We start from the raw sequence: 13,362 nt of genomic DNA, 5'->3' as shown, positions 1-13,362 counted from the left end.
TGTGGTCTGTGATGATGGTAAAGTGACGACCATACAAGAAATCATAAAACTTTGTAACACCAAATACGAGAGCCAAAGCTTCTTTCTCGATCTGTGAATAATTTATTTGCGCAAACGAGAGCAATTTGGACGCAAAGGCAATAGGGCGATCGTGCGATCCATCCTTGTGCGCAAGCACAGCACCGATCCCGAAATCCGATGCATCCACAATCAACAAAAGGGGCTTCCGGGGATCGAACGGCGTAAGGCAAGTATTGGAAAACAACGCCGATTTCAACTGGTGAAAGGCGCGTTCGCATTCTCACGTCCAGACGAACGGAACACCTTTACGGCGTAAGCGATGAAGCGGAGCTGAAATGGAAGAGGCGTGGCGCACTTATTTATGGTAATAATTGATTTTTCCCAGCACACTCTGTAGCTGCTTCAAATTCTGCGGCGAAGGAAAGTCTTGTATGGCACGGAGGTGCTCTGGACTGGGATGTATGACTTGGGCATTGAGTATATGGCCCAGTTAGGGTAAGTCCCGAGCAAAAAACACACATTTGTCCTTCCGCAAGCGAAGACCACTTTGTCGCAAGACCTGAAATAATGTTCTGAGATTGGCTAAATGTTCTTCTTCCGTCTTTCCGGAGATCACAATATCGTCCAGATAGTTTGCTGCAGTAGGGACCGATGCACAAACTGTTCACAGATATTGCAGAAACAATGCAGGGACGGATGCACACCCGAATGGCAGTGCATGCGTGTTAACCACCAAAACGCGCTGGGATTCTTCGTCCACCGGTATTTGCAAGTACGCATCTGCTAGGTCCAACTTCGAAAAATATTTACCCGGGCACAGTTTGTCAAAAAGATCTTCCGGGCGGGGTAAAGGAAAAGTTGCAGTCACTAGTTGGGGATTCACTGTTGCCTTGAAGTCCATGCAAAGTCTCAATTTTCCGGAAGGTTTTTGCAAAATTACTAAGGGTGATGCCCAGAGAGAAGCCTGCACACGTTCAATCACACCTTGTGATTCCAAATCGTGTAATGTTCGTGCGACCTCATCACGCAATGCGTGGGGAACATTGTGCGCTCTGAAAAATTTCGGTTGCGCGTTTACCTTCAGTTCCAAATGTGCTTTATAGTTCTTGGCGCAACCGAGGCCCGGTGCAAAAATGTCTGCAAATTCTTCACATAGACGAGAAACACTGGCTGAAGGCACAGTCTGGTTCACTGATAGGACCTGATTGACTATAGACAAGTTAAACAACTGAAACAAATCGAAACCAAACAAGTTCACTGCAGAAGAAGAACGAAGGACGTAAATGACACAAGTTTTGTTTGTCCCTTGTATGTTGCAAGAAGGCTGCACTGGCCTAACACAGGGATCGCTTTTCCTGAATAACTACTGAGCTTAGCATTTGCGGCACGCAACGGAGGAGTGCCCAGGTGTCGGTACGTGTCGTGATTGATCAGTGAAACTGCAGCTCCGGTATCGAGCTGGAATGGTATCACTTTGTCGCTAATGTCCAAATCTACAAAAAGTTTATTGTCCTGCCGACGACAAGAGCGACTGTCTCGTGCACCGTGAAGTAACACTGGTACAGAATCACTTGCGACTTGACGGGATTTCCGGCGATGTCGACGCACACTATTTCTGGGACGAACACAGTCACTGTTAGAGAGAGTGGCACTGGGCGGAGTGGAATGAACTACATGAATTTCCATGGGCGAAGGTTCACGAGCCTGAGTATTCTGGGTTCGATTCCGATTACGGCGCGAAGCAAAGGACCTGGAATGGTTGGGAGTGTCCGTTCTGAGCTTTTTCTGGGAAACACTTTGAACATGTCCTTTTTTATTACAGAAAAAGCAAATAGCCTGGCGTGACGGGCAATTCTCACGCGAATGTCTAGTAGCACACCGCGGGCATGATTTCACTGCATTTGCTTGCTGGCACGGGACACGTGGCTGAGAGCTAGGCGGGTTTGGCGAGGCCGGACGCGAGGACTGTTTACTGTTCCGTGCAGCTCGCCCAGCGGGCCGGATAACCTGACACACGGGTGGCGAAGTTTCAAATGATTCATGATTCCTGAGCAAAGTCAAGTGTGTCCTGCCGATCCAATATTTCCATCACTTGTGTAAGGGAGGGATTGACCAGTTTCAAAATCTGTTCCCGTATACGAACATCAGAAACGTTCTGTGCAATTGCATCACGTACCATAGTATCTGAATAAGGGAGTCCACATTCACACTCCCGAGTAAGGCCTTGCAAGGTTGCAACCCACTCCCGATTAGTCTGTCCTGTCGTACGTTTGGTACGAAAGATGGTATACCGTTTGGCAACTACATTGACTGATTCTTTGAAATATGCATCTAATGCAGACAAAATTTCGTCGTAGGACAGAGTTGCTACGTCGCGTCGGGGAAACAATTTGACTATCACACCGTACGTGGACACGCCGATGCACGATAATAAGAAAGGCTGCCGCTCGTTACCTTGAATTCTGTAGGCGGCGAGATGGAATCCAAATTGGCGTGACCACTCCGTCCAGCTTTCCAGTGCCGCATCAAAAGGACGAAAAGGTGGTGCAACTGCGCGTTGTGGCTGCGGTAGCGACGGAGTGGCGGCTGCCGCATCGTTTTGCATTGCACGTTGACCCTGGACGAGCTGTCGAAGGGCATCCAATAAGGCCTGCGTCTGCTGATTCTGTAAGCGATAAAATTCGGACAGTACATCTGGAGATGGTGGCGAAGCCATTACACAAGTAAATCAGTCTATCAATACGAACGCAAAATCCCATCCTCGTCGCCAAACTGTTGTGACTTGGCAAGACAGCCAAGCCACTATGAGATAGCCAAAAGGCACGTGTTTAAGCTCACGCAGGCTGGCGTGAGGTCTGGAACAGTTAAAGGAGTTGAGTCTAGTAAAAAAAGTACGTAGCTTCTGGAATACTTAACTTTAATCCATAATTGGTGAACATCGGTCTGACGGTACATGCATCACAAGATAAATAGCAAATGATAATGGCGCCTTGCTAGGTCGTAGCAAATGACGTAGCTGAAGGCTATGCTAACTATCTTCTCGGCAAATGAGAGCGTAATTTGTCAATGAACCATCGCTAGTAAAGTCGGCTGTACAACTGGGGCGAGTGCTAGTACGTCTCTCTAGACCTGCCGTGTGGCGGCGCTCGGTCTGCAATCACTGATAGTGGCGACACGCGGGTCCGACGTATACTACCGGACCGCGGCCGATTTAAAGGCTACCATCTAGCAAGTGTGGTGTCTGGCGGTGACACCACAAAGGTAATACAACTAAATTTCCAGGGCAGTACCCTAGTAAACAAGGAACTAGGTAGGTTCTTAGAAGAAACAATCGCCTGCGTTCAGGAACCTTTTCTGCGAGGCGGGAAGATTTCAGGGCTCCCCTTGCATTACATCACTATAGTAGGAACACCAAACGCGAAAGCCGCCATACTATTAGTTAATAAAAACCTCATAGTAACACAGATCACCCAGTTTTGCTCTGAACACATCGCCACAGCAGAAATAACAGACGCACAGATGTATGGCTCATGTCGTCAATTTACGCTCAGTACTCGTATGACATAGAACCTTTCTTAGATAAAATAAAAGACATTGCACGACACTCAGAAAGAAAAAGGCTGCTCATTCTAACTGATATCAACGCAAAATCCCCCTTATGGAACTCAGATAGAACTGACGACAGAGGGCAACTAGTGCTTGAATTGGTAAATGAATGCAACCTCTTCATACTAAATAAGGGACAGCCATCTATCTACCGCGGAGACGCCGGTTGTGTAAGTAACATAGACGTTTCCCTAGGGAACGCAAAATCTCTTCCTCTAGTCAACAGATGGAGGGTACTGGATTGAGCCACACACAGCGATCAGAACGCAGTCGCCTTAACCACGGACAGATATGTCAATATACACATAATGGACCATGAACAGCAGTGTTTACTCACGGCAAGAGCCAACTGGCAAAAAGTTCGAGATACTGTTGAGGGGTCGTCACTAAACTGGCAAGATTAAGGAAGGGTTCACGGGACAAAAGAAAGACCTACCAACAAGCAAAGACAGCTCCTCTTGAAAGACAGATAAGACTTGACCTGTATCGTGACGCTAAACAGAACTACCACAAACAACTTAAGACAACAAGGTAAGACTACCAGACCAATTTCGTCAAAATCCAGCTACAGAACGACATCTGGGGACAACCTTTCAAGATAGAAACAGAACAAGTTAAGACACCGACAATTCTGTCAACACTAAAACAAGCTGACGGCACAATGACCAGAGGATGGAGAAGCACAGCAGAATATCTTTCGAACAGAGGCTCCTCCCGGATGACAACCCCACACAAGACGAGCGACACCACGCTGACCTAAGAGAGAGCGTGAGCCAACCATACAACAGTGACAGTGTAACCATACCATTCTCGCAAGAAGAAGTCGCGACGGCAGACAGCAGGCTTAAAAACCGAAAAGCACCCGGCCCAGACGAAATATTTTCAGAAACATTAAAACAAACAGTAACACGAATCAGACATTTTCTTACTAATATGTTCAACGAGGCGCTACTAACAGGCAGAATTCCAAACCTCTGGAAAACTGGTAATGTAGTAATAATCAGGAAATCACAAGACAAAGGGCCAACAGACGCCAAATAGTACCGACCGATCTGCCTCTTAAACACTCTCGCCAAGGTACAGGAAAGACTCCTATGTGATTGCTTACAATCGCACAGAAGCCTCCTCGGGCTAACGCCCCAGCAATTCGGCTTCAGGGAAGGTAGATCAAGAGAAGACGCCACTGACAGTTATAAGTAGCATCAGGGACAAATGCGTGGCCGCCATGCTAATCGACATAGCCGGGGATTTTGACAATCTGTGGTGGCCGTCCCTCTTCGCCAGGTAAAAGGAAATGAGGCTATCAGCTTCACCCTACAATAGCCTCCTCGACTACTGCAGAGGCAGAGTGGCGGAGTGGAGGGCTGGTACACGAAAGGTTGTCAACAGAATAACGAAGAGATGTCCACAAGGCTCGATCTGCGGACCAATATCGCATTCGAGCCCTTGCTGAACACCCTGGACGGTGACAACAGGGTAAGAGGTGTGGTGGCGTACGCAGATGACCTTCTCGTAGAGGTGTCAACCAACTCGAGAGCAGCACTAGAGACACTTGGTGCAAAGAAAATCCAATTCTAAAATTAGACAATACAAGCATACAGAGTAAGCAAGCCACACGTTATCTCGGACAGCATCTAGACGAAAAACAGACTTTTAACTATCATATCAAACTGACAATTGGGAAAGCCTCCAAAATTATGCACAAACTAGCAAGTCTCAACACAACTAAGTACAAATTACCTACTAAGACGATAAGGACCTACCACATTACTATATTTGAATCCATCGAATGCTTCGCCGCAAGAACGTGCGCTCACAGGCTGAACACACAGACTAACAATAGCGGAGCCTTCAACACCACATCACTAGAGACACTTTGCGTTGTGATGGGGACCTGCCCTATGGACATAACAATACGTTATAGAGCTGAACTTTACTGGCTTAAAGGGGACAGGCTTGATAAAGTGACCAAAATTACAGGAACCAACATTATGCACAAAACACGAACGAAACAGTGGCGGATGCAAACATGGCAGAGAGAGTGGGACGCATCCGACAAGGGTCGCCGAGTACACTCTTTCTTTCCGGACGTACACGAAAGATTACAAATGAAAGATGTCGACACAAGCCGGGGGATGGTCCATTTCCTGACAGGCCTCGGGCCGTATCCGGTACATATCCAAACCGCTTGGGACTAACTATCGATGAAATATGCGTTTACGGAGAAACTGGGACTCCAGAACATGTCACACTGCTATGCAAAATGCTTGCACAAGTGAGACCTATACAGAAGAACAGTGACATCACCAGAATAAGACGTAATCTCGATGATTGGAACACAATAAATAGCGTAGCCAATATTGTATCGAACACTCTTCACGAAGAATACAAGCGCCAAAATCCATATGGAAGGAGGCGTAGACAAGCACAAACAACACAACAAACCACATGGGAGGACACAAACACAACCACAGATTCCGAAACCGAGGAAGGAACACTAAGTGAACATGACTCAGAAAGGATCGACCTGTAAGGGACTAAAACCAACAATGCATGACACTGCATGCCACAACGCAGTCACAAACAACACAGCAGGCAGTAACAGTCATAAAACAAATAAACACCGACACCACACACCAAGACTCTAGTAATAACGTAATGTCGCTTGGGAGGAGAATGCTCGAAGAACTTTTATTCCGAGGCTCCTACTACCCAACAACATATTGCATAGTGCTTAAAGGATACTGCACACAAACAGTAATGTATTGTTCGTCTTATTATGTGTAGACAGAAGTATATTCTCTTCTCTATTTAAAGCTACAATGAATTAATTTTCTACATCAAATATATTTTCTGTATAAATTATGCATAAAACTAAAAATGTAATGTGTTAAGTTATTAAAGGAATAATGCATTCAAATAGCAGTGAACTACATTTTATTTCTACTAACAAATTTACAAACATATGTGTATTTCTCATGTAATACTAAAATTCATGTATTCTGTGCATCAAATGCTCAGGCAGTATTTAACCTGTATAACACCAGGTGTGTGAATCTAAGGTATCACATAGAATATACCACAACTACCAACAATAGGACAAACGAACAGCTGCTGAATATCATCTAGTGACCTGACATGCAACACACAAACACAGTAAACATACATAAGCAGAAGCCATTTGAAATGAGAATACCTCGAGGTTCTACCGAGACCTGAAATATGTAGAAATTGGCCATTACGAACCAACATGCTACATAGTCTGTATTACACATCCAGATACAGTATATCACTTCCCTCTACTTACTGCAATTATTTCCACTACACTCGTTGTATTACATTTTTCTTTTTATTTTTCTTTGACATTTGCATTGTATAAATCATATCTCATCAACTAGGCAGAAACAAATTATTTAGAAATATTTTAACAACTATTAAGCACTCAATTCTCTGTAACCTTAGAGAAATTTTTATATATTATGTTCTTTATATTATTTTTAAAAAAGGATTAACAACTGTATACCAATAACATTGCAATAATGAGAAGTGTTTTCTGTTGGATTCAGAAGCTTTCTACCCACCTTACATTTCAAGGCCGTGGGTTACTCTGTACTGTTAATGAAATAAATAAATGAATAAATAAATCTAACAAAAGTACCGTTCGGTAGTTTTGGTACAGTACGGCACTGACGAAGTAAGTAGTGGCACAACCGATAGTATTGGTAGCGTAGGCAGGGAAAGAAACATTAATGAATATATAAGAGAAAAAATGGGAGCCGGCAAATCTCTCGTTGTTTTGTTTTGTTTGTTTGGTTGCTTGTTTTGCACATAAGTAGAATCACACATCATCCCATGTTAGTCCATTGTTATTTTATATTATTATAAAATATAAACTGCATCTTATAAATAATAAAAATTTGCTGGTCGTGTAACCTTTGAGCTTTTTTGCAGCCAGAGCAATTATTTTTGAAACAACTACAGTTTACATTAACAAACATAAAAATTATATATATTTATTCTTGTTATTTTGTACTGAAAGGAACGTTCTGAATAGTGAACGAAGGCAAATATGTCCTGTTCTTATTGATGAATGCGTAAGTTGCTTATAAATAACAAAAACATTTGTTACTTTAGCTCTAAGAAGTACTGAAGCATTGTTTGCTGTATCTTTTCTTTGCTGTTTTCTTTATTTTAACATTTTTTGAGCGAATTAGGTTTTCTAGCGCTATATGACAAATCTGTACTGCTTTATTTACTTTTATACAACATACCTCTCTTTCACGTTAAAAATAAACAATTTTCGAATAAAACGTGAATGAAAAATTGTCAATTTCAATTTTGCGAAAAATAGTTTGTTTTTTAAGAACCTGACGGGAAATTAATGTTCCGTAGGCTGCGCGGCCCTTTATACGTTCTCACTCAGTTTGTAGACAACTCACAGCTTCAGTCTGCGTATGAGAAGAAAGAGGTCGTTATGAGATAACGTCCCACAAGGACACAACCGCTCCAACATTCTGACAACGCCGGTATACCTTTAACTGACTGAAACTACCTTAAGCCTTCGGCCCACGGACCGTGCATCCGAACATTGAGCGTTGAGCGTGCCGAGTTTCTGACGTCATAGCGTGGAACAGCACGTTCGGGAGTGGTGGTGGTGGTTAGTGTTTAACGTCCCGTCGACAACGAGGTCATTAGAGACGGAGCGCAAGCTCGGGTTAGGGAAGGATTGGGAAGGAAATCGGCCGTGCCCTTTCAAAGGAACCATCCCGGCATTTGCCTGAAACGATTTAGGGAAATCACGGAAAACCTAAATCAGGATGGCCGGAGACGGGATTGACCCGTCGTCCTCCCGAATGCGAGTCCAGTGTGCGTTCGGGAGTCTTTCCGAACGTGCAGAGTAATATCTGGCATGTCAGGTATTCTGAGCGTGCGTCTGAGCGTTGACCAATGTGATGGTACAACACCACATACTTCACACGCACGCCGTCTCCCATCAGTACAGAGCTGTGAGGCGCCACGTTGGCATTCATTTCAAGCCTATATGTGTATATGCCGTTTCTGAGCTCCAGCAAATTGAGAAACACTGGAAGACCCGTTGTTAACTGTGTGATTCGGTCCAATAAAATAAACGCATTGTTCTTCGTACAATTTGTTATAATTAAATTTCAATTAATAATATAATTATCTACGATTAACATTTTTAGCAAGGGGTAAGACAATATTCTTAAGAAGCGGCAGCGAGTTGTTGGTTTAGCGTAATGAGTAGTTGCCGGCACGGTAGCTCAGAGTGTTCGGTCAGAGGGTTAGCTGCCCTCTGTAATAAAAAAAAAAACTGAGTTAATCGATCAACAACGAACTTAAGCGGATGTCTTACGACGTCCGCCTCGAGCAGATGCAACGAACAAAATCGAACAATATGAGATAAAAAAAAAAAAAAGGTAGCGTCTCTGTCCAGTGATGAGTCTTCGATGGGGCGGTGGTTCGCGTCCAAACGATCTCAAATTTTTTCTCCAAACATTCGCGTTTTTATTTAGTTCTGATACTTTGTTATTAGTTTAATATAAGTATATGCTATAATATTTGATGTTATGTAAATATAAGCTCACCTTTTTTGAGGGGTGACTTTGTTAGATTGGCTTAATCTACAGGAGAGCTTGCGCTTCTTGCATGAAGATATTTTGCTCCTTTTTCTTTTACGCTTCGTAATTGACATGTTGCAAAGATTCTGCTACTGGGAAGGAACAGTGATCAAGTAAGACTGACCTTGGGGCTTTACTAAAATGTGGGAATGACGAAATAATGTTTATCTTATGCAGAGAAGTATTCCAAATTTGTACCACAGTGTTTGTAATGGAACTTTTATAAGCCTGTGTCCTTATTGATTGGACATGGTACTTTCCTTTCGTGCACGATGGAGGAAATGTGCGTTTTAATAGAGCTAACGTGGGAATTTTACGCGAGCCCGTTGAGTAAACAGTGTGACTTACGAACTAGAAACATCCCTCAACTGCCGCAGGAGTGCGTTGCGATCGCGTATACCACGTTCGGGCCCACGTACCGTATGCACAAGTTGCATCGTTCCTGAGCGTTCAGCAGCACGTTGAACTTGGCACGCTCAACGTTAACGTTCGACAGCACGGTCCGTGTGCCGACGGCTTTAGTCTACGCTTACTTACGATATGCTGCGGTGGCCTACGTTAGTTTTACAACTCTAGTGATACGTGAGAGCGCCAGACTGGAAATGTGGCGTACATACGCGTGAAGCTTGGGGCTGTGGCTGCCGTCCCCAAGCTAGGGAAAAAACCGAAATATAAACATATAAAACAGAAGCAACGTGTAGCTTTGTAATATATGTTCGCAAAACAAAAACATATTGTTTCGTCTGCAATGTGTTTGCTGTCATTGTTTGTCTTGCCTTATTTACTATCTGTAATAAGGTGGTTGTGTGACGGGTTGCCTCTCTTCAACCCACAGGCGGCGTGTTGGTGATGGCGTGAGCCTATGGAAGCAGAGTCGGCCCCCGCGCTAGGCGAGCGTCCCGCGTCGGCGGCGGCGCAGCTGCTGCACGTGCCGTGCGATGGCGCCGCCTCCGCCTCCGCCCCCGACACCGCGCGCGACTTCCCGCCGCCGCCGCCCCCGCCGCCGCTGACGCCTCCGACCTCGAACCTGGACCGCCTCGACAACGACGTCGCCGATAACAACAACAACAACAACAACAACCGTGCCTCGAGTAACGGCGATGACGAGGGACGCTGGTCGTCGACACTGTCCGAACGGACCTGCTCCACCAACAATAACCACGAACCGAATGCCGGCGCTGAAGAATTTTCTACCCAGAGGAGTCTATTGCGCCAGGCGTCCTCGCCCTCCAGGCTGGGACTCGTTGTCGCTGCAGACGAGAACCTGAACACCTACAGAAACAGCAATGCGGGGCAACACTGTGCTGTCGGGCGAGCGCTGTCGCAGTTGTCGGAGGCGGAACTGGACCCGCTGTTTGGCAGCACTGCGGACGAAGAGCAGGTCAGACGGGAGGCCCCCAGCGAGGTGGTGGAGCGGCGCGCCGTGTCCTCCAGGTCCAGCTGGGAGGCGCCGGGCGCAGCTGCCGGCGCCGGTCCGACAGCGGCGGCGGCGGTGGCGGCGGCAGCAGCAGCAGGTGGTTGCGCGGGCGCCGGCTCGGTGCGCCGGCGCGCCGCCGCCGCCGCCGCCGCCCCCGACGCCGGCGACCCGTGGAGGCTGCTGCGGCGCCGCACCGACCCTCTGGACGCGGCGTCGCTGCTGATGCCGCTGCCCAGGGACTACCGCGACGCGCTGTCCTCGCTGCTGTGGCAGCCTTACGACTGCCGCAGCGACGACGACGCCGCCCCCGCGCTGCTGGCGTCGTCCGCGTCCTCCTCGCCTTCGACGAGCTCCTCCGAGTCGAGCGTGGCGGCCGCGCCCCTGCTGGCCCTCCGGCGGTGGCCGGCCGCCGAAGCTGCGGCGCTGCCTTCGCTGGCTGCCGGAGCGGCGGTCGGCGGCGGCCGCGGCCGCGACCAGTTGCCGTTCGGCTGCCTCCAGTGCTGCGCCGACAGCAGCCGCGCGGCCTGCCCCCGCGACATGTTGGTCAACGTGCCGCCCCCGCCCCAGCAGGCCACTCCGTCTACGGTCCTCGCCCCCTCGTCGTCGTCCTCCCCCCCTCCGCAGCCGGAGTCCGTCAGTGTTGTGGTGAATAGTGGCTCGTTCCCAGTGGTGAATGTGACGAACGTGCGGACCTTCACTTCGACCGAGGCGCAGACTGACGATTTCGGCGACGTGCCCGGCCCGGGGGCGGCACCGGCCCCGCCGCCGCCCGTCCCGGCGCTGCCGCAGCCGCCGCCGCCCCGCGTGCCGCCCCCGGCACCCGCCCCCGCCGCCGGTCACACGAACCGCGAGCAGCGGCGTCGCGAGAGGCGCGAGCGGCGGCAGCAGCGGCGCCTGGGGGCAGCGCCGGGGGCGGTGCCGCCCCCGCTGGCCGACGGCCCGCCGCCGCCTCCGGGGGACCGCCTCCCTGACCTGCTGCACTCGCACCTGCCGCCCCCGTACTCGACGCTACCGCTGCCCCCGCAGCAGCCACCCCCGCCGCCGCACCATCCGCCGCCCCCACCCGCTGTTTCGGGCATGCGCTTTCCGTTCCAGATTTCACCCGCTGGAGCAAGAAGGTGAGTCTCTCTAGTTGATGCGCTTCTCTTCTGCAATGTAAATACTTATTTCTATACCACCTGAGAGCGAACTGGCCAGTGTCGGGTTTAGTCATGCTAGTACGTGGCTAAATTCTCTTTTTACACAATGCCAGGAATGCAATACGGTACTTTAGGTCACGATTTGCCGTTACGAATGTCAGTTGAAACTACACATGGTTATAACCATTCACACTGACTGTATCACTTCAGATCGCGTTTCAAACGACTTTCGGGTAACAGTGGCACATTCTGGGAGGGGGTTGGGTTGGGTTGTTTAGGGGAGGAGACCAGACAGCTAGGTCATAGGTCTCATCGGATTAGGGAAGGAAGTCGGCCGTGCCCTTTCAAAGGAACCATCCCGGCATTTGCCTGGATCTGGCAGGGGAAGAAAGCTCAAATTAATGTGCATGGTTTAACAACACATGTGAATGTTTTTCTGTGGTCACAAGCGCCTTTACGACCGTAAATAAGAAAGGTAAAGAAGCCTGTGACCACTGAAAGTTACTAACATTCATATTACTTTGTTATTTGAAATAGGGAGACAGGCGGTCTGTTTCTGTTATATTAAAATGCGTGATTAAATATCCTAACTCAAAATTCCGTGACGAGCCACCTTCCACTCATTAAAAATTATTACTTAATTCAGTGTATATCAGCTATCAGGCATTACACATATTCTTAATCTATTGAGCTGAATCGCTCTTGTTGGCATGTGCATATTGAGACAGACATACTAAGGTAAAAGGTAACCGTGGCCACCTTCTTCCTTAATGTGTACTTGTCAATAAGAGCAATTCAGCTCAACAGATTATGACGATGTGTAATGCCTGGTGGCTCATACACACTGGGTTAAGTAATAATATGTATTATCTCGAGATAGTTCGACCATCAGCTAAAATTGGTTATCAATAAAGAAATTTTTTTGCGAACTTGACTGTGGTACTATTTTTATCCACACATATTTATATTTCTGTTCTCCTTTGGAATCAAAACATCGACAAAACTAGAGCTTTCCATTAAAATAGTTGACAGACTGTGCCATACGGTATCCAAAAATCGTACGTGCAGTACAACTGCGCCATATTAAATGGCAAAAAGCCACATGACGATTGTTTCTTCTGAAAAGCGCAGTGGAAAGTTTATTGTAATATATTTCTCCGATTGCAGCCGTTTGTATTTGCAGTTGATACTCAGAATCGAGACGAGAAAAGATGTAAAATGTTTCAACATTATTACTAATGCTACCACTGCAATGTGGCAGTCACCAGGATCGCCACCGGATACTGTGGAAATGAAACTGAGCGTTAAAAATTACCCTCTTTGTAGGTGCTCTCAGTTCCAATGTAACTACTGAAGCGCTGGGATGCAATAACCTGGAAACGCTGAAGTCAGACATGAATGTGGTCGTATGCACTTGAGAAACTACAAAAACTACCACTATCAACAGCCATAACCATGTCAGCTGCTTTTTCGTCAGTGACCCATTAACGTAAAACTAGGTACGTGACAAGAGAGGATTCCAATAACCTCAATTTCACAA

At 47.3% G+C, this 13,362-nt stretch overlaps 2 protein-coding genes across 2 annotated transcripts in view; both read left to right on the top strand.

The window, feature by feature from the left end:
• The window catches only part of LOC124778024 (actin cytoskeleton-regulatory complex protein PAN1-like), an 856,035-nt gene extending 844,381 nt beyond the window's left edge, over nt 1-11,654 (top strand). The window contains exons 3-4 of the mRNA XM_047253606.1: nt 10,102-11,552; nt 11,588-11,654. Coding sequence (XP_047109562.1) covers nt 10,129-11,552; nt 11,588-11,654 — 1,491 coding nt within the window. The 5' untranslated portion in view covers nt 10,102-10,128. The remainder of the gene's footprint in view (nt 1-10,101; nt 11,553-11,587) is intronic.
• Nucleotides 11,655-11,692: 38 nt separating this feature from the next.
• LOC124776221 overlaps nt 11,693-13,362 on the top strand; it is a 709,169-nt gene continuing 707,499 nt past the window's right edge. Inside the window, exon 1 of the mRNA XM_047251076.1 lies at nt 11,693-11,801. Coding sequence (XP_047107032.1) covers nt 11,761-11,801 — 41 coding nt within the window. The 5' untranslated portion in view covers nt 11,693-11,760. The remainder of the gene's footprint in view (nt 11,802-13,362) is intronic.

Source organism: Schistocerca piceifrons, chromosome 2 (assembly GCF_021461385.2).
Source record: "Schistocerca piceifrons isolate TAMUIC-IGC-003096 chromosome 2, iqSchPice1.1, whole genome shotgun sequence".
Taxonomy (NCBI): domain Eukaryota; kingdom Metazoa; phylum Arthropoda; class Insecta; order Orthoptera; family Acrididae; genus Schistocerca; species Schistocerca piceifrons.
The sequence above is the reverse complement of the archived record's forward strand: the minus strand, read 5'-3'. Positions and strand labels throughout refer to the sequence as shown.